Genomic DNA, 22,509 nt, shown 5'->3' on the forward strand with positions numbered 1-22,509 from the left:
CACATTTCTTCAGTTATATGAAAATTCTTGTACAATGAAAACAAAACATGAAATATTCTAAAACATCTGCATACCTAAAAGAGAATAGAAAATGAAATGCAAATGGCCTCTTACCTCTTCATATCTATCAAACACAGCTCCATCTTGCATAAAAGAGGGAACTGGCTTCTGCCAGTTAAATTCGTAAGGTTTTGCCATGATTACAGAAGAAAAACCTGAAATGGAATGAAAGGGTAGAGTTCAATTGCTGTCATTCTAAAGGAGTATTTTGAAGTCTAAATAGAAAAATAGTGAGTTTTAGCTTTTCTGTTCACGCAGAGATATTAAAAATTCACTGTGTATTTCCAGATGAAAAGTTCTCCTCACAAGATCATTTTTGTTCCATAACTCAAATGAAAAAACAATCAGAAAATGCGTGTCAACTTCATTATTTGAAAGAAACACCTGCCACTGTAGCATCCCTTTAGTTTAAATATCTGTTACATCATTCCTGGAGTATAATAGGTTTGGGAATAATACAACCCTAGGCAATACGAAGTATCACAACTGATAACAAACAGGAGTGCTTTAGTTCACAGGAAAACATCAGGTACTACGACGACACAATTAAAAATCCAAAACAAAACAAAAACAAAAAACCACTGAATTCCATATTACATAGGCAAAACACATTTTTCCTCTGATTTTTTTATTTATTTCAAAATCCATATATACTATGCAGCGTTTTGTGTATTTTCTGTAAGATTTTATACATAACTGAAAACATAAACAGTATGTAGGTCCATAGGGGAAAAAAAACTGTTCAGGAATATAAGGCATTTCATGAAACTAGCTAATATCACTGCTCAGTGTGGAGGTTTGGGACTGTGAATAAAAGAAGACACAAATTAGAATACAATACAGAAACAAGAACATACAGACCTTACAATAAAGTCTACCAATCATTCAGTAACCTGCCCAGACCTTGGTGTTTTCTGCATTATGTTGCTTTCCACTTTGCAGAGGAAGTCCCATCTACTCTTTGAACAGCTTAATGATGCTGCACCCAAGATGAATATTACCTTGGTTACTCCTTCATGCATTAGACCACCGTGGTGCTTTCTAGATTATGTTGCTTTCCCCTGCACAGAGGTCTGACTTAACAGTTCCTTGGAAAACCCAGACAACCCTCCTCAGGGGTCACCATTTGTTTCTGTAGGGAGTCCAAAGAGACCTTTGGTGCAGCACCCATCCTTGCTCAGAAAATGACAGAATGTCTGTTTTCTCCTTCTGCGTCTCCAGAGAGAGTCTAGTACACATACTGGCACTGCTTTTACTTGACCTTAGCTGACACAGAAGGCTTTCCACTCATCAGAAGAGGGATGTGACTTTTACAACAAACTAACACACAGCTGTTAGACTATTCTATAGATGGGGACAATTTGAAGCCACGCTACTGCAAAAGCAAGCTCAGTGCTGCAACTTGTAATTCAATTTTCTATTCCCTTTGCATCATGAGACAGCACTCTTCACTAAACATTAATGTGGCACAGGTTAGTCTTATGTTTACTGGACAGGTGTACAGAAAGGAGGAAGTTGTTATCCTGAATTCCTGCTGTATGACCACACTTTTCTCCCTAGTCATCACCACCTTGAAGGTGGGAAAGTGCCAGCAAGATCCCCTGCCTTCTAAGACAGACATAAATCAGAGTGAAAAAATTGCTTCTCTTTACCACTGTGTTTGAAATGAGATTCGACAAGTTGATGACAGTCACAGACATCTAAATTTCAGGAAGCAGGAAGCAAATACTGAGGAAAATATCCTGCTATGCTTGCGTTAGTCTTACATTTATCTGCTATTGACCAGCTCTAGTAACATGATACAGAGCTAAGTGTAACCAGCATAATTCTTCCTCTGTTATAATGCAGGCAATTAGCCCAAGTAAAGTTTGTGTAAGAATGCAGAACAAAAAGCATACATAAAATTAAAGGGAAAGCACAATGGTCTGTGACATCAGGCAAAACAAATTTGCAGTACTTGCTTATGCCAAAATTCTGAATAGCAGACTAAACCATTAGCAATTAGGTAACAATACTTCCATGATGTTCTTAGACTGAAATGTCTACTATGACTGAGCTTTAAATCCAGAACAGATACAAGCGCTTAAAAAAAAATTAAGAATCTCATAGTACCCTTCTTCTCTGCCACGTTCTTATTCTCATCAAAGATGCTCTAGTAAGAAAAAAAACCAAGAACTACAAAAGGATTCAGATATTACTTCTAAAGTACTCTGTCCAGAACTACCTTTAAGAACAGCTACTTTTATTCTGAAAAACATATTTCTCCTCTTAAAAAAATAAAAAAGCAAAATGCATTTTGATGCTGCTTGTCTCTTCACTTTCTGCCTTTTTTTTTTTTGCTCATTGATGCATAAACATCGAAGATAAATCTTATGTTTTCAAACCCCTGTGAGGTACATGAATTCATTCTCTGAAACAATCAAACTCAATTCCAATATGATAGGTATTTTATGCAGCAATACATGTCACCAGCTTGTGAAGTCCTTCTGAGAAAGGCAGATGTTCTAATTCATTTTCATTTTCAAGGCTGTGAAGATCAGTTCTCCACAGTCTCTATACTATACCTGCAGCCTTTAGCCTTTTTCTTCCTCTTTCTCCAAACTGACATCGAACTCCATACTGATGCAGATTTTAAAACCTACAAGCTCTGCAGCTGCTCTGACCCCCTGTATAAAATGCATCCCAACATTTCATCCAGCATCTAGCACTCTGAATTCTGTATATAACAGGTGAATGAATGGACATGTATCTTTCAGAAAGACTAATTACCTCAGCACTACAAACATGCAACTTTATTGAGAATTTCAGTTTTGCTGAGTTCATCATCAGTTCATCAGTCACTGAAAGATAACTGTTAGATATCGTCTCCTGGTCTGGGTACTTCGTATGATGTAGTTGTTTTATTACCTCATTTATGAAATTAAACAGATTGAATTCTTCAGTTTCTCACTAAAAAGCACACCTTACAAATCTTGGAGTCAGCCTCAACACTAATTTCCCAGCAGCTTTTATGAAGACAAGAGACTAGACAAGGACATAGAAGCCCAGAACAGCTCTCTGTCATACAAACTAGAATGACTGTCCTTATTCACATATGTGAATTATTCACAATTATTATTCACAAATGCAAGGTTTTGCATTTACCTGCAAGAAAACATGCTTGATTGCTCATAATTCAGCAAGCAATCAAGTTCTATGTCAGGGACTCAAGTTCATTGTTATTTACCATCTCACACATCTCTTCTCTAGATGTACTCTCTTGCAAGTCAACACAGTCTACAGATGAACTGAGACGTGAGAGAAAGATGGCTTGAGTAAATGTAGCAAGGAGTCAGACAAAATCTAACAAGATTTTTAAGCCATATGCTTTGTTAGCAATGTAGAATGTGAAGAACAGAGCTTTTAAAAAAGCTCTTTTCAGTCTCACATCTCTTAAACAACTCTAAAAATACATTCTTCCCTAACCTCAGCTTTTAAGATAATCAAAATGAAGTATAAAGTACTCCCTTGTCACTCATTGGAGTGAATCTTCATCAACTTCTAAACAGTTCGACCAAAGCTAATAAAGAAATAGAACCCTCAGCTATCCACCAAACAAAACAAACAAATGCAACATTTCAACATGCATTTGATTGCAAAAATGTGTATAGCATCTCCACAACAAGAATCAAGAAGTGATGTCTTTACGGAAATCTGATAATTATTGAATTTGTGAAGACTTAACTGAGACAGATAGATGATTAAGGAACTAAAATTAAGAACAGTCAAATTCTAAGTCTAAAGTTTTAAAACGGGTTATAAAAACTAAAATCCAGTATTTGCACTGATTTAGGATTCTTAAAATACAAAAAGTCTTTGAATGTATACTGTTAAAAAACACAGAAAAAACCCACTCATATAAAATACAGCTCAGGTCTTTATCAATGAACACAAGGGAGAAGCAGGTGAAGCCTCGCAAGTTCAGTAGTTAAATGACTTTTGAGTTATATGCATTTCTCTCAACAGTGATTTATGCTTGAGGTCAGAATTTAGGTCACTTAAGAAAAAGCACCTTTTGATTCACCTGAAGTACCCAAAAGCTAAGGACACAAAATTAATCACATCCGGAACAGTGTTATTTAACACAAAAGTCTTCCTCCTTTACATACTTTGCTGTACTTTGCTAAATCTGGGGTGCAGGGGGATAAATCTTCAGCTGTTTTTTTTTTTCATTCTTTGACCAAACAAAGGACAAGGTGTGGCTGAACAGGAGGAGGAAGGGATTCTGTTAAAACAAAGCAGACAAATGTTTGGGGAAAGAGGTGATATTCTAAACTAACTCACAGGGCTGGCTAGCATGATGGATAGGATACTCCTTGGATCCCATAAACATCCTGTCAATGTTGAGACAGCGTTGGAAAGGACAGCAGTATCCCTCAGAGCTGATCTACTCCGGTCTAAAACACAGTAACTCTCAATTTTTGCAGCATGCTTAACCACGAGCATTATAAAAATACCTGCAGCATTTTCTTCAGTGATTATTATTTTTGCCTCCGGAATGAATCACTCACTGCTAAGCTAAAGCTGAAGAGGCTCCATACTCTATGTCTGCCATTTCACCACTCATTTCTTCAAATCACAGTACCTAAAAGGTGCACTGTTTACTGTCCATGTAGGCAAGGACAAACTATAACAGCAACACAATGCTATGTGGAGGTTAATAATCTTGTCCTTGTATTTTTTTACTGCTACAAGGAAACAAAAAATAAAACTGACAATTTTCTTTCCCTTCTTTAAGTACACATATCTTTCATTGCCTGGTAAATAAGATTTATCGTAACAAAGACAACCAGCTCCATATCAGCAGACCTGTACAAATTCTTGCTTTTATTGCAGTTCATCCTAACCCAGAAGTCTACCTGTAGGGATAAAGTTGCATGGTTGTAATCTAGAGTGAGGATCTAGCTGAGCAAAGCTTCCTCCCACTTAACAAGCAGCAAAACAATGATGTTGTAGCAAAAATGCTACAAAATACTGTCATATGCAAATATCGCAATTGTTTCCCAGTCTTTATCTGAAGAAGACTCAGATCTTGATGTATTTACTCCTCAAAGACCAAAATTTTTTTTGCCTCAAATATACGAGCATTATCATATAGAAAATGCATACAAGGGTTGCTTTTTAGGTTCTCTGTGAAAAATAATGGTGAGAGCCACACTGCTGAATTTCTGCAGCGTCTATATTACTCTGTAGTGCAATTCCAAGATTTCACAGCTCTCCAGGCTCTGTCACGGGCAAATTTTGTGGGGTTTTTTTTTTTTTTTTTCTCCTTTTAAAGAAAATGCTCTTTTGGAAGGTTATTTTTAAACACATTATTCTCACAGCTAATGCAAGCAACTTAGAACCACTCTCCCCCAAAAAGAATGTCCAGAAGGAACAAAAGACATACAACAGAGCTCAGATGCCTGAAAATGCATTGTTTAAGAATAGTCTTATTTTCCATTTTGTTTTAATTGCTGGAATGCATTGCCGTGCAGGGGCAGCTGAAAGGTTAGCTGAAAACAAGAAGTGGCCTGTTTATAACTAACCTCTTCCTGAGCGTTTCACATCAGGTCAGTGGGGCTGCCCAGTGCTTCGGGCTAAGAAATGAATGCATCTGTTGCTAACAGCAGAAAACATAAATTGCTTTTGCCATAGTGCTGAAAATGAGATGGCCCTCCATCAGAACTGCGCTTCAGTCATTACCTCGGATGAGAGCCATTATCTCTAACAAGTAGAGTGAGTAGCTATGATAGATCACAGGAGTCAAACACAACTTCACTGTTTTCTTAGCTGTTTTTCTGTTTGTCCAAAGGCCTTCCTGATTTGCTAATACCTACAGTATTGCCCAGTCTTTCTAGTCATTCCAAAGCTCTTGTTATCTCCCCTATGTACTTATCACACATCCTTCCTCAAGGGGCACTACGCTTTCTGAGAAGTCAACGGTACATTAAAATAATAATAATACAGAAATGTGAATAAATTTATTCTGGGTCAAGTACAAATGCAACCATACAACAAGATCAAGTTCCGGCTATCAGGAATATTAAACAATATCATACCAAAATTCAAAGCTGTCCTAATATAACTGGAACTTCATAAAATGTTTAGGTGCTGAAACAAACAAAACACGAAGCAGTGATGCAAAAGCACAAGCTTTACAAATTTTTTCTGTTGTTGTTGTTCTTTCTTTGTGGTGATGGAAATTTTGATGCTTGCATTTTCTAATTTATAACATTAAAAGGCAAAGATTTTCCCTTGGAGTGATTTATCTTAATGATGCCAATTGTACATGGAATTTAGCAAAGTATCTCATCAAAAGATACCATGATAATTAATTTTCATTTACATGCATACTTCAGCATCCATCAAACAGTAACTTACTGCTTCTAACCTGTTGAGATCACATGTAATTTCACAAAATGAGCATACGATGAAGAACTTCTTCCTAGAAATTTCCCCATTTTGGCTCATTCTAATAATAAACACTAACCACACATAAAATTAAGTTGTTTTTAAAAAGTTGAAAACATCAGTTTTATCTTTAATTGAATACAAGAAGTATTAGAGGCATTCAATATTGATCTTTAGCACAATGTCAAACATGCCATATCCTTAAAGTCATCCCCTCCTGAGGTAGAAACAGAGGGTGAACTGGACTTTGACGAAAGCAATGGATTCCATAAAAAAAGTTCAAGATGTTTTCTGAATTGCTGTACCATATGATGTATATAAACCATGCATTTTGATTAAAGAAACAATGAGTTCTAATAGCTTTAACTGCTTCACTCCTTGGCTTTCAAATGTAGATTGTTAAAGCAAAGTCTACTTCAGAAAATAGTTTAAAGAAACAAAAAGAACAACTAACCAACAAATGAGAAGTATGTACCACTTGCAACACTTCAAGTATTTCCTGAATTATTTGACCCCCAATTTTTCTTTAGAGCCCAGTAAAACCTGATACATTGAATAATGACAGCAATATAAGTAAACCAGTATGAAGTATGCATGTCTTTTATGTTAACTAAAATTTAGGAGTTATTCCAACATTTTAAACTTCAGAACCATCTTTTTAGCTTCTTTCTGGGGTTAAGTATCCTCAAAAATAAGTGATTCCTGTACTTGAGAGTGATAGGAATACATAAATAAATGTTTAATATTAAACTGCTAAGAAATCCGGTGGAAATATGAAGAAACACCAAATAACCATGACGTTGTAGCATTCCTGTTATGAATGCACCTTTGGGGAGCCCAGGCCATCAAATAACTGCATGACTCTAAGATTAAATTATTAACTACAAATACTATGGAAAAGGTGACACAAACTTCCAAACCAAACTAATAACAACAGCCTTCAGATTAAAATACAAGGAAAAGCTTTGGAAATAACACAGACTAGTACCTCAAACAAAAATAAAGCAGAATACAAATACCTGCTGCCCCATGAACAATTTTTGACGTTACAACTGTCAGTCTGCAAACATTCACACAGCCTCTTGTATTAATAAAAGCTAATGAAAGGTCAGTATCACATTTTTGTAATATCTTCTAAATCTCTGTGTTTGAAATAATCCCTTCCATGGTCAGATACATTAATTCAAACCAAACTTTATTAACTAGTTTTGACGTGACTTAATATGAGTTTGCTCAAAATATACAGATATTTTAAAACCTAATAAGCTGTCAAGAACATGGATGTTTTTCTAAAATCTAAAATTAGGAAAGCGACAATGTAACCCGCAGGGCTCAATTCTAACTGTTTTTTCTAGAAGATTTCTGAGAAAACAGGAGCAAACCAGCTTGTTGGCTTAAAACATCAGATAAAAGCAAATGTGATGATCTTCAGAGGTCATTTCAGTGATCTAAAATGCATCAACATAAAAGACAAAACAAAACATGCAAGGGGGCTTTCAAGAGGGAGACCAATTTTTTACATGGGCACATAACCATAGGACAAGGGGGAATGGTTTTAAACTAAAGGGAAAATTTAGCTTAGATGTTACGAAGAAATTATTTAGTCAGCAGTAAATGAGGCACTGGAACTGACTGTAAAGAGAAGTCGTGGGTGCCCCACCCCTTGAACTGTCCAAGGCCAGGATGGAGCCCTGGGCATAAGGTACTGAACATAGGCAAAGCTAAAAAGAAAATGTTACCTATAATTTGGAAATATAGCTCTCTTTTCATCAGGACAGAGGGTGGACAGTCATATTTGAGACACAGCAAGTTATCAGCTCATTATAGCTTTAATTCCATAGAGGTTGAAAAGGAAATAAAAGTGTTGCTGAACTTGAAATTACTATTATTGCTACTTTATTATTGAAGATAGGTGGCAGAGTAAGCCTTTTTTGAACATTTGTTTAAGCCAGCTCTTTTCAAATAGCTGTTGTGCCATTGCCCAGATAGTCTGGAAGTAATGGAAAGAGAATGGGAAAAAGAGTGCACTCAGAAAAACATTGCAATCTTCATGTATGTTTCTACTAAGCAAATATCAAAACAACTCTCTTGGCAGTATGCTATGTTTCCTGTCAAATCAGTCATTATTGAACTAACTGAGGTTGTCTCTTCAGGGCAAAATGAGACTGTATGAGACATCCCTGATAAATTTATCTGATGAAACAGTTTCAGGTCTGCTAATGCACTCATTACTGATGCCTTCAATTGTTCATACTACTTGAGAACAATGTCCCTAAGATGCCTTTTTGAATACTAATGCAACTGGTCTTTAAAATCTGAGGCACAATCAGTCATGCCAACTATTGAGGGATGTTCCATGGCAGCAGCCTCTCCAAATCTTCCTGCAGAATGCATTCTGGCTTATTCAGCTATCCATAAGGTACATGAAAACTACTGAAGAAAAGTCATTTCAGGGTTTTTTTTGTTTGTTTTTTTGGTTTTTTTGTGTTTTGTTGTTGTTGTTGTTTTTTGTTTTTTATTGTTCCAAATGGATGATCTGACACAGTATTCCAAAAGTGATAAAAATAAAAGTGTTGGTACATAACCTGTTTGTCTGCTCACTGCGGAGACAAAAAGGAGAGCCAGCCTGGCAGTAGGGTATGGCATACACAGGCCGTTATGAATGCTTATTTGACATCTCATAATAAACAGCAAGATTTACAGCATGCTCAGAGATGCCATTTATTCAGACCTTTTTGGACCAAGTGAAGAAGCCAGAGTCAAGCGACTTCTCTGAATTCCAAACATTAAGACGCAACAAAATAAGTCAGTGGGAGCTGATAGCTTGCCCAGCCTGTAGTAAAGAGTAAGCATCCTCATCAGTTCTTTTGTCATCTTATAGCTATTATGACCTACTTCTACTGAGGTGGAAAGGGGCATACATAGCAAGAGCAGAAGTCACCTCATGCTTAAATGGGAATATAACAGAACATGGTCACATCAGTAGGAGTATAAGCAGGCAATGCTCACTGAGGAATATGCATATCATGTTGACATATGAAGACATTCATAGTTTTGGACAACCATCTGGGAAGAAAGAAATAAAAAGGATCTGTATGAAAGAGCAGAAAAATTAAAAAGATGAGGAAGAAACTAGCAAAGAAGTGTAGAAAGGGTGGGATAGGATGTCTGATACTGAGATAGGCTTTGATAATATGATGAAATACCTGAGAACTAAAATGAAATGGGGAGGTGGCAGCATTTTCACAACTGCAAAGAAGAACACCAGGTAGCATGGAAAAACTGAAATGGAAATGGTTTGGTATAGCACAAGCAATGCTGTTCTTAGAGCTTGTTACAAGTATGAAGCTGAGTTTCCACAATAGGGCTAGGAAGGGAAGGTACAGAATGGAGGATATCCTATAAAAGACCAACAAAACAACATACTGGTGTCTATGGGAGGTGGGGTAAAGAAAAAATAAGTGGAATAAGCAAAATAACCAGTGCCAACATTCCGGGCAAATCAGAGTGGGGTTATTTATTGTGACTGCTCTGGAGAGGGGATGGCAGTGCTCCCAGAGATGAGGAGTTCAGCATTTCAGCATTCCTCTGTGCAGCAGACAAATCAAAGGGACACATGGGGGAGATGCTTGGGAAGGGGAAACAACTGATTCTTGACCACAAGGTGGAAGTCAAGGGCAGGGGAGTCTATTGAGAAGTCAAAATGGGAATCAATAGATGCAACTCAATACACCAAAAAATTGACAATGGGACCCTTACAACAACAAAAATTGTTTTGCTATTTGCATGGATTATATTAAACTCAAATGCTCTGTTATGCTAAACTAAGCACACATCCACCTGGCCTCCTACAACTTAGTAGCAAGTGGTACACACATTCAAAAACACAACACCCACCAAAATCAAGAGCAGTGTCAAATGTGAAGCATAGCAAATCCTGCAGGTGAAAGCAACATTATTACACGTCTAAAACCAGCTTTGCCCCATTTATCACCATTTGACATTTCCAGCATAGTAATTACCATTGCACGGAATAAAATCTTGGGCCCAGCAGGCTTTTCCCATAAGAAACTTGGTCAGCTAGTTCAGACTGCTTTTTTTCCTGTCACATCCCTATTAAACGCTCCAGACTGTTTAATGTGATAAAAATGTCTAGACTGTTTTTTGACTGAAAGCTTAAAGAAAAAGAGTTCTTTGCCCTTGGCTAGCAATCCCTTTCTTTGCTCCTTTCCTGGTAAGCACACTAATGTGCATGCTCTACTTCTGCAGACCGCACTTTCTGCACAAGGTAAATATATTTCTGGTATCTTTATAAATCTGCTGAGGTTTTAGTGACAAGCCCAGGAAAACGTGAAAACTATACACACTATATGTATTTCTGTATAGCGTTGCTTTGCAAGGAAAAATCTGGAGCTTATAATGAAATGCAAAGGTTGCTGAAGGAAATAAGGTGAAAGAGCACACCACAGTCCAACAAGAAAAGCAGAAACATAACTGAGGAATCTCTGTAATAACTGATAAAGAACAAGATACTTCGCTAAAACAGAGAATAAAGGTAGAGCACAGGCAAGAGATCCCAGTGGTATGTTAGACAAAGCATTACCAAATGTGAATCAGTGCTCTGAATACTTTATGATCCCTAGGGGCTCTCAGTCTTTAGCAGCTGCTTATTTTCGTATGACAAAACTTCTGACATAATTATACTCACACTAAACTTAGATGCAAGTACACTATTTATACTAAAAACAACCTCTGTCAGTAAAATTACCCAGCTCAACTAGTGCACACCCTTCAGCCCTTTCTTTTTAGGCTCTATAAATCTGCACCTGTGGATGGGACTGTAGTCAAGGAACAGGTGCATCTGATTCTTGTCAGCATGTGCGACTTGCGTGTTGGAAACTAAGCTGCATACCATGGAAAAAGCTTGAGAAGAAACACTATCCCTGGACACTACTTATTGTAGCAGGGTTCCATAGGAAATACAGCTATTGCCAGAAAAAATAATGGATGATGTGATGCAACAGAAACATCACCTTGTCACAGTCACAAATGGCTCACCAAATAACATATCAGCATCCCACTTCCCATTTTCCTATATCCTATTTATTCCCAAACTAAGTAAACTACCAATTTTTGAAGAGAATTTTCTGTGATACAACTGTGCATGAAAATAAAAAGTTTGGATCAGGAAGGTTGCAGGTTGATTTAATTTTAATCCATTGATATGGCTTCTAGGTCATTAAATCTTTTCTTTTCTGCAATAGCTGTGCCTGCACCATTCCCATTCATGCCAGAGGGCATTTTGCACTGTTACGGCAGTTCTGAATTAAACCTTTTCTTTGCTCCATATATGGATAGTTTCTCAGAACATCTAAGTGAAATGGCACATGTAGGCAAAAGGGAATAGGGCTCAGCTGGTGTTTCTCTGAAAAGCCATTCTGAGTAACAGTGAGAGAGCTTTGCAAGTTTTTTATGCTTCACAGTTGTTGGAAGCCTCCTGAAAGCAGGCACCCAGTCTGTGCTTACTGAGATTGCTCCCCAGGTTGCTGGGGAGGTGGGTGTTTTTTGATAGGACACAGAAGCAGCAGAGGGAAGAGAGCTGCTGTTGCTTCTACTGAAACAAAAGTACAAAATGGCACAGAAGCAGATGGAAAAGATTTTAGAGTAGCACCTTTTCTCCAAAGTCTAGATAGCATGGGCTTTTAAAGGTTTAATTAGTAATGTGGTTCAGTGCAATAGGTAAACTAGCATGCATGCAGGTTTGTGTGGAAGAAGTGGAAAGCTCACTGTGCCCATCTCAGAGCCTCCTTTCCTCACACCAGCCTTGACTAAGTAAGTAAGGTTGGCCTACCGATACTGCAAAGAGCCAGAGCTAGCTTCATGAGCTACATCCAGTTCACACAGGAGTAGAATCCTGGCCAGAAGCAGCATAAAGGAGACTGGTAGCACATGGCCAAGAGAACAGCAATTTTTTCAGTGGCTGCAAGCTGTGATATTAGGCCAGCCAGCCTTGTCTAATCCACTTCTGTCCCGACTAATGTTCTGACCTCTTGCTTCTCAAACAAGTTTGCTATTTCTCTAAGTTTTAACTCTGCTTTAATGACAAATTTACCTGTTTAGAATGTAGTTTCATTACTTGCTTAATGTTATACAAAAAAAAAGCAAATCCAAAGTTCACAGCTACTGCTACCTTAGCTGGTAAGTTGAAACATTTTCAAGAGCTATATTTGTAATAAAATAAAATCCTGTGTGACTATAAAGAACAGACAGCAGGACTGCTCAGGAGAACAAAAAAGGACAAAAGTATCTATTTATTCATTTTTAAGATATAAATGAACCTGATTTTAAAGTTCAGGATAGCAAAAGTCAGGTTGAATACAAGATGTTGCTGGTGCCAAATGTGATAAGTAGTGAAATGGAACTTTACTTCAGAAATCCAAATTCATATATGAGATAAGAAGTTATTCAAACATGCAAAGCTATCACCATGGCAGAACTATCAGGTTAAGGAAACAAAGGCTGCTCTTCTCAAGCTTCTGTAATTGACAGCCCATGATAAAATTAAGTAAATCTGACTTCCTTTCCTGTTTAGACTGGGTTCTGATAGGCACCAGGTAATGTTACTTTTGCCCAAATCTACCTTTCTTAGAGTGAATGGCTTTGTTTTGGATGAAACGGATACCAGGATAAAACTGCTACAAAATCCAAAGCCTGCCTTGTGCCAAAAGGCACAATGACAAATAAGAGCTTCAGATACACCACCTGTACCCTTATGACTGCATGTACCACAAACAGAACTGAGGAGAACAAAGTCAGTCCAGTCAGCAATACCACACTGCAGGGAAAAGCCACCCACCAACTCTGTAGCTGGATCTGTGGCTGAAGTTAAAACACATCAACAGCATTGCTTTACATATGATATGTCATAAAATCTGTTTACTTAATGTTTATAACCTGTTCTTGAAAAACATATGCATATGCTAAATCCTTCAAATTTAAGTAAATGTTAAAGAAGCAAACAAACAAACAAAAGTGCAGATTTTTCTCCCTTTTACTTATTTATTTATTTGCTCGTTGCTATTAAAAGAAAGATCCCTTTTTATTCCTGTATAAAAAGTAAAGAGGACTCTTGAGAATGCTATGTTTCAACACAGGGTCCTAACAACATAGAGATGTTCTAAGGTGAATGAATTCACGTTTCCAGCTGGAACTAGGTGCTTCCCCAGTGGCAACACACTGTTCAAAGTTCAGCTATTTCAGGTCCACAAGTTACTAACAGAGACAAAGCAGCTCAGACTTCAGTGGCACATGCATGTCTTATTCCAGAATTAATTGGGCATGTTTCTGCTGTGCAACATAATACGTAGATATGCAAGTCAGCTCTGAGCCTTCTGGGATGCTAGAAGCCACCTCACTATGCAGATTAATTTAGCTGGCTCCTCAGCCTGCAGAGCTCCATGCTGCTACAGCAAGGCTGCCACCAGTTCATTTAGTGCTTGCCCAGGGTTCTTGGGGATTTCTACCCTTTACAGTATGTAGGACAAACATACCTTCTGTTACAACTCTGTAGTATGAATTCTGTTCTGCAGCACATTTGCTTTCAAAACAAGCTGTCAGAAAGGCTGAAAATATCGTAAATCTTTGAAGCAGAGGTGATTTGAGACTGCAGCAGCTTTCTCACAGTCTCTTCATTAACACTTGCCTTTGTTGAAACAACCATTTGCAGTAACTGAATCCTCTACAAATTACTCCGTACTAGCAGTAATGCCATAATATTCATTTTCACAGTCTAGAAACAGTTCATGCTCCTATGTAACACATCGAGACAGTGAAAATTCAGGTCCCTAATAGATTTCTGTCTTCTAACAATTAGCCCTTCCTGTCTGGCTCTTATCTTGTAAGATAAGGTTACTTCAGCAAAGCTTGAGTAAGACCCAAACTCCAGGCTTGTACTCCAGCCTTTGAAACTGCAAGCTCCTGTCAATGAAAGCACTGTTGGAAGGATTAGGCTGAAACTGAAAGCAAAGTCAGGAAACAGAAGGAAAGTCAGTTGTGAGAAAGTGTGCACTGAAAAGGAATGGTGCACTCAGCTCCTATACCAGCTTCTAAGGAATGATCTACAGGAACCCCATAAGGTATCCACAAGTTGCTTCAATACATACAAGCTACCTGCTAGCCACAGGTGACAGATCTTCAAGAACATTCTGAGTCGCATGTCAAACCTCTAAACAATTATAAATGGTAACAATCAATGCATGAAGATGAAACAGCACACAGCAGGCTGTGACTATAAACAACGTTACAGCGAAGTAGGATAGTCTACAACACTTGTGAGGTACGAAGGATTCAAGTTAGGATTCCTCTGCTGGCAGAAAGCCAATAAAGAAGCACCCTGTCTGAGACACTGAGTTCCATCACAATTTTCACATTTTCTGCTTTGACCAAAGCCCTCAAAAAACCCTCCAACATGATTAAGCAAAAATCTCTGCATCTATCTTTCACATGGTTGCAAACAAAAAATGTTAGAAATCAGACTTGATTAACTCTGAAATACCATTAAGATGAAATAAAAATAAATGAATGCAAACACAAATTTTAATTATTATTTTTTTCTTTTCCCAGTTACTCCCAAGCAGTTTTCAGGGCTTCTTGCAGCTCTGGCTGCATAAAGAGTTTGAAGCTCCAGCAGCAACAGGCATTTCTCATCAGTATAATGAACTGTGATGCATTTTGCACATCTAGAGTGATATGAGCCATCTGAAGCATCATTAGAACTGTATTTCTGTCATCTTCTGACGGAGACAGAGGAAGATAAGTTGCTCTCCAACCAAAATGCAAATGAATCTTAAAGAAGACAGATTGTTAGTTTAAACATATAGGGAGACCTAGTCAGAAGGACAGACTGATCCAGCTGGATCCACATTCACTAGCCTGGGAAATCTCTATATAAAGATTAGCCAATATCATGCAGTTTGGCTGTGATAAATTGCACAGCTCTTAATTCTGTGACACTCAGAATCATTTTTCTACACTTTTAATATAGTGAAAAGTTATTTATGGTAGAAAACAGGGCTGTTAAAAACACAGAGATTGAAAAGCAAATGGACATATACCCTGATGAAGAACAAGATGATCTGGTTTAACATTATTTCCCTCCTCCCAGGGCAGTCCTGTCTGCATAATGAAAAGGAATGTATGCCTTACTATCAAGACTTATTAAATTGCACTGTCCATTTTGTTTAATAGGAATATACTAGAACGTTACTTCAAAATGTACAACATCCTGAAATTTAAGTTGATCTAAACCCAACCCAAATGGAGTGTTTTCCTGTACAACTGATAGTGTTTTCTACCTAGCAAGGCATGAAAATAACCACTAATAAAGAATACACAGTGGTAACAGACTTTGCTAAAATCAATATTAATCAAGTATAATAAGCAGCAAAAGAGAAGAACCGAGAGAAATACTGATGGAATGAACTCACAGAGACATTACTTAAGGAAGGTATCCGCATACTGTGGACAACAGCACGACAAACCAACAAAGAATGAGCCGAAGCATTACGACTCTGAACCGGAGGGGATTCAGAAAAGTCAAACACTCCATTTCTCCAGGAAGAATCAAACAAATTTCACTCTTAGAAGATGTGAATGATGAAGTTCCATCTACAGAGATGAGTGTAAACACCCACATTGCTCCGAAGGCAACAAGTTCTGCAAACAATTCATTTAAGTACTTCATAGTCTTTTGTCCTGAAAAGGTTCTTCCTGACTTATATGTAATCTTTACTTTAAAAGACTTACCAAGCTCTTACCCTGCCCACCATGGAACATGGATATTTCCTCTTCTGTTTGCAAAATCCTCTAGATTATTTAATGACAACTGTTAACAGACAATCAATTTTCCAATGATTGTTTTCAAATGTCTTAAATGAGTTGTCTGAAAGTTACTTAATGGAGAAAATTGTTTATAAAGGATGGCTAGAGCACTCACTGCACAGTTTAAGACAGGTAGCTTCACTTACCTCATACTTTAATTGCCACTTTACAGAAAAAAATAATGTCACAAAGGCAATAATAATAATATCATGCAGAAACTCAGATACATCAGCAAACAGCATAGTAGAAATGTAATTCCACACTGGTCGTGGAAGCAGAGGTATTTTTACTGGTTTGGTGTGCTTCATCAAATCTGCCTACAAGATCTCCAGATGGCTGGCAAAGACAAAAACATTCCCATGGGAGACCTGGGCATCCATCTGGAGGAAAGTCCTCCAAATCCCACTGGCACTGTCCCAAAGTACAATGAATATCTGCCAGTCTGACAGTTGACACCAAAACCAGGCAGGTTTGAGCTTGCAAAGATGTCAAACATCTACTGCACAGTACAGCTAACAGAAGGTCTCAGGACCCAGGCAAGATAATAGTGATAACATCTGTTCTGGTAGAGAGTGAGTAGTCACCACCATGCACTATGTTTGCACAAATGACAGCAACAGACACCAGTAAATTAAGCATAGAATTGCCATCCAGTGGATCAGTACAGTTTTGCATCTCGTGGCAATAACTAATAATAACTAATGCTTTTTCAATGACTGCATCTACTTTAGAATGTCTGGTGTTTTCAAAATACATTTTTGAATGACAAATTTGAAACAAACACTCCTATAAATTATATTTTTCTGTTTCTAACTAGATGCCATGCTGGTTTGTTGGTACTGTGCTTCACAAAGTCACACTGCAGACACACAAGAGATAGATAAGATGAGACAAAAATGATCACTGAGCAAATGCTTAGCACTACTCAATAGATATTGTTCCTTAGCAATACTGGAGCAAATAAAAACATTCTCAAATGTGGATTAAGTAAAAAACAAAATGTAGCACTGGAAACAGCTACAGTAACAGCACTGCTAACTGATAATTAAATTAACAGTAAAAACCCAACTGACAATCTGAATGTGAAGACCACCTTGTTTCTAGGATAAACAATCCCAGCTTAATCAATCTTCCTTCTTCTATCGTACTCTAGTCAATACCACCACACTTCCTCTGAAGTACTGTGCCCGCCGCAGGGTACCACACTCCAAGAAATCCTTACTAGGCTCTCATAATCACAATCTATTAGAAAACACACCAAACCAATAATAACCATTCACTCAGAAGTAATGGGAAAGAAGCGGTACATTAAAAACTAAAATGAATAAATAAACAAAGACAAACAAGAAACAAAACAGAACTGAAAAGAATCTCTCTCCCACACAGTCCTTAGGAACAGACTTGTCAGTTCTTTGACGAAGCCTAGAGAAGCCATGTTCCCTTCAGGCTCTTTGGATAATAAAAACTTTAAAATCTTACAATTTAAGAATTATGGGAAGTTCACAACATTTTAAATGACTTCCCCCCTCCCTCCCCCCCAGCATATGCTGCAATTGAAAATACTGATTTCTAGTGCAACCCATAATCAGGATAATTCAGATATACAAGCTCAGTCAGAAATGACAAGCCATGCACATTGTGACAGCAAAGATAAGATATCAGCACACACTGTGCTAATGCGCAGAAGTGATCCTGAAAAGCCCTATCTCGGTTTATGCGATCCGATTAAGAATATTTTGCTGAAAGAATATGCCATTATAAGTTTGAAAGAAAACTTCTATACATTTTTGCTACATAAATACTATTTTGAAATACTTTTCATTTTATCTTTAGCCTCATTTGAAATTAATTACTGTAGGAATGAGGATGCTCTCAAGCTGCAATGAAGTTCTTTAGGAGCTGCAAATTACACTTAGTCTTAGCTTAGTGCCAGACTGCTGCTTTTAAATGCTTGAAATGAAAACAAACTTAGACCAAGTGTACTTTTCCATACAATTCTTACTATCCCACAGCTAAGCCTAAGTTATAGTACTTGCATGGGATTTACCTACAATTTTCCATCCAGCTTCAGCCTACCTTAAAAGGATGCAAAGCTGATGAGACATGAGCTTTTTGAGACTGACCTATATATAGTCCCATCTAAAGAAAGATGTGATTAGTAAGGTCCAACTACAACTTTAATACTATGATATACAAACATCTTTAAAGAGTTAATTATGCCAATTACAACTCATTTCACATGGTAACTGTTTGTTTTATTTCATTCCCTTCGTCATGTTTATATTAGCATTTATGAAATTGATGCTGCTGAAATAAATTGAAATGGGGCCTTAATCCATGATTTTTTGAAATACACAACAAAGCATCTCTCTCTGTTTAGGAAAAAGAAAAAAGAAGAATGCAATACACTGATCTGCTGAACTTAGAATAACACATAATTTTATCTTATGTTTACTGTTCCATTGGGAGAAACCACTATTGTTTAATGATGAAGCATAACAAAAATGAAATCATTACTCTCAATTTGAAATTGTGTTAGCTCTGAAAATCTCTATACCAGTCACTGAAACACTATATGTAACTATATGTAATAAGATGGCAGACAGACAACCAACAATGTTTAATTAGTTGACCTACAACATCCTCTTGATTACCAAGGTCTACTATAATTAATGTGTTGACCACCTCCTCATGCCTGTCTGAGGCTCAAGGCATGCTTTTTTATATTCGTATTTATTTGGAAGCCATAGTAAAGTTAATGAGTTAATGTTTCTAGGATTAGGACTCAACAACTGAATAGAAACAGAACCACTCGACCCAATTCCTTTTCCTTAGCTTAAATCTGGAGACATCCCAAAATGTTGTGATTTAAATAATTTACACTCAGCCAATCTGCCATTGCATACAAACGCTTTTGAAGGAATTTCAATGGGAAATTGACACATACTACTACTGTCTGACAGTGGCACGTGTTTCAAAATAAGCACCATTCAGAACTGAAAATCACAGAAATCACACCTATTTACTAAAGCGACAAAGAACTCTGGTTATTTTTAAAAGCGTAATGAATGTGCAAAAAATTGATATTCATATGATCGCCTCGGTTTAATTACTCTCCCAAGAGAATATCAGATGCATAATCAGAGCCAACTATACTGATTCACAATTTAAACAGTTACATAAGATGAAGAGGAAAGCCCTCGTTACAGATGGCAAAATTATACGATGCAGGGAAGGTGACAAATTCAGGTTTACCAAACCTAAAATTATGTGGAATGGCTTTAAACTTGAACTCCTTCTGGAACACTGCCAAGGATCTAGTATCAAGGGATACTTTAGAGCAGCATATTCTGTATGCAAAAGTGCCAGGAGAATATGTTAGGGAAATTAAATCATTCCGTTCCACTATTCAGCACTCATGGAAGCCTGAGCAGAGGCTGGTAATTAGCTAATTTGCATGAATGTGGGAAGAACAGTATTTAAAAGAGTTCCAGCAACATGATCTTTAAGAAGCAAGAGAGCCTGGCCTAACTGGCTAGCTAGCTGAAATACCTTGTCATCCTTCTGTCTGCGGCAGGACAAACCACTTTTAGCTGTACAAGGATGGGTGGCTAGACTTCTGAAAATAGCTACATCTATAGTTAAATGTGTCATTTCCTCACAAAGAATCTAATCAGACTCCCATTTAAGCAGGCTGCAAAAGCTGGATCAAGAGAAGCAGCGAATCTGACCATCATTCAAAATACTCTGCAGAAAAATAAACACTGTTCTTGTGTTTGTCCAACTATCTTCAGGACTGTACCCAGGAGAAGTACCAGGGCAGTCACAGCTGAACTCAGGAGATCTTCTCTAGGTGCTGCTGAGTACGACATCTATAAGCTGAACAACTCTGTATATGCAACATGCATTTCAGAAGTAATACTTTATACAGCTTCATGTCCTGCTTATGAAACACCAACCCAAAAGCTGTTTTCAAAGTTACACAAATATTACATCCATTCTACTATGCAAACATTCATTCTGGAATCTTGACAGCAAGAAACTAACTCTTAATGCTTCAACAACATTTGCAAGTTGGAAAAAAATAAAGGAAGAAATGTTCTGCGTCAATAGAAGCCTCTTCTTCATGGAAATAAATGCCAAAAATAAATATGGAATTCCCTCATGTGGCCCTCATGCTTTCTGCACTGTTTTCCCATAGTCTTCAAAAACTGTAAGTATACATTTGGATTTAAAGTGTTACAGAGCAGAAGGTAAAAGCAAAAACCAACCAAACAAAAAACAACAAACAAAAGAACCTACATATTTCTAGTGGATATTGAGGCTTGTAATTATCTGCATTATGTTCACAGATGATGTCAGAACAGTGAGATGAAGTTAATAGATTTTATCCAATGTCTTTAACTGAGAATAGCTGAAAAGAAAACAGAAGCTTTTGGACATGGAAGCCATATTTTTAGTACTGAAACAGAAATAGCAAAGTTGAAGCTAAAACCAGAATATCTTTGAGCTTTTTTTGCCCTTTATCTTCTGCTGGTTTTTCTGACAACGTTTGTAGCCACACTTTACAGTGCAGATGAATTCTCTCAACCAGGCATATCAGAGGTACCAAAGAAAGTACTGATTTAACTGCTGGGACCCTTCTATGGTAACTCACAATTCCAAATAGACTGCACATAATTATTATCAAACAGCAGTTGGAAAAGCAGCTTTCCTCTCACATTTCCAAACTGCGTGTGTATAACATAACCCTTGCTGCCCTCTGCGCTTTCCCCAAGATATCTCCATTTTCTGTCTGGTGTGTCATTCAGGCATCCTCCATCTCTTCACATACCTCTCACCTAGCTGAATTAGTTTGTTTCACTGTGATTCAGCTCTCCTTGTCTTTACAAACTCTTATATCCATCTCATTTCTTTTTTTCCATTATCATCATACTATTTCTCTTCTTCAGATACAAGTTCCTCATGTCCTTCAAATTCTGACTATGCCAATTTCTTCTCTCCCTCTCTCATCTTTGACTATTCATGAGCCATTAAAAATATACCACGCATGGAGGCTTATCTTACAGGCAAGACACACAAAGATTCATGTCAGATCTTGTTTCAATTGCCAGTTTAGCTGCAGGCCCTGTACCATCCCAAGCAACCCTGCTTATGCTACAGCAGAAATATCAGGTTATCATTTTCCAACCCCAGCAGTAGCACAAAGAGGAGAGAGGATGGAGCATGATCACTGATACAAAATCTTTGGAGATTGGGAATTCAAAAATCATCTTAAAGTCTTAAAGAAGTCCTAAAGAACAGCATATTGAAATCTTAAACTGTCAAATTAAGTGGATTTTCTATGGATAAATGGACATCACTGACTTAACATGATTGACCATTTTATTGAGTATAAACTGTGAAAGTCAGAGAGTGTTCATTCTGCAGGTGTCAGAGTATCATCAAGGCTATTACTAAATTGTAACTCTTCTTTCTTAAGAATAAATAACAGGTAACTTTTGTGACAGAGGTAATATGAAAACCTTGCACTCACTAAATTATCACAGAAGTGAAAAGCCATGTAGTAAACGAACTTGATTACAGTGGCATGCAAAATTAACAAAATAAAGATGAGATATTACCTTACAGAGTCCTGTTCTAAAAGGACAAGATCGCCAAAGATTGTGGGAGAAAAATGCTTGTGTGTTGGCTGGGCCAATAAACAAGTAGTCAGCCATGCAGCTACCTGCAGTGTACACTTAAATTTTCTACTTCACTATATAAATGCTGGACTCAAAGGGCACAACATTCACATCTCTAAAGGGAAATTTTCATTCTTGTATTGAGGGCTGCCCATGTGAAACACCCAACACTAGAAATCCTAGGTTTGATTCCTACGTAGAGCCCCTCCTAACTTCTTCCAGCCAACAACTGACATGGCTACAGATTAATGAAGCCTGATGTTCCTTTCTAGTTTATGCATCTTTCTTTCCAATCCTAGTTCTGTGGGGTTCCTACACACAAATTCCTTGTTGCTTCCCAGGGGAAGAAAATTAGTTCATAAAATACAAAAATGAAAATATCAACACCACACACCAAGAAAGAAACAATAAAAACTCTCACACCTGGCTTTAGGCAAGTTGGCCTGAGGGAAAG

The 22,509-nt window shown here is 37.5% G+C and overlaps 1 protein-coding gene across 8 annotated transcripts in view; it reads right to left on the reverse strand.

Annotated features, from left to right (window-relative positions):
• PLCB4 (phospholipase C beta 4) overlaps window positions 1-22,509 on the reverse strand; it is a 181,072-nt gene that overhangs the window by 84,236 nt on the left and 74,327 nt on the right. For all 8 annotated transcript variants that reach the window (XR_004306741.1, XM_015857046.2, XM_015857047.2 and 5 more), the window contains one exon: window positions 115-215. Coding sequence is in view for 7 of the 8 variants with exons in the window: in XM_015857046.2 (XP_015712532.1) it covers window positions 115-198 (84 nt within the window). In the remaining variant the exon portion in view is untranslated. The remainder of the gene's footprint in view (window positions 1-114; window positions 216-22,509) is intronic.

The sequence above is a fragment of the Coturnix japonica genome, chromosome 3 (assembly GCF_001577835.2).
Source record: "Coturnix japonica isolate 7356 chromosome 3, Coturnix japonica 2.1, whole genome shotgun sequence".
NCBI classification, from domain to species: Eukaryota; Metazoa; Chordata; class Aves; order Galliformes; family Phasianidae; genus Coturnix; species Coturnix japonica.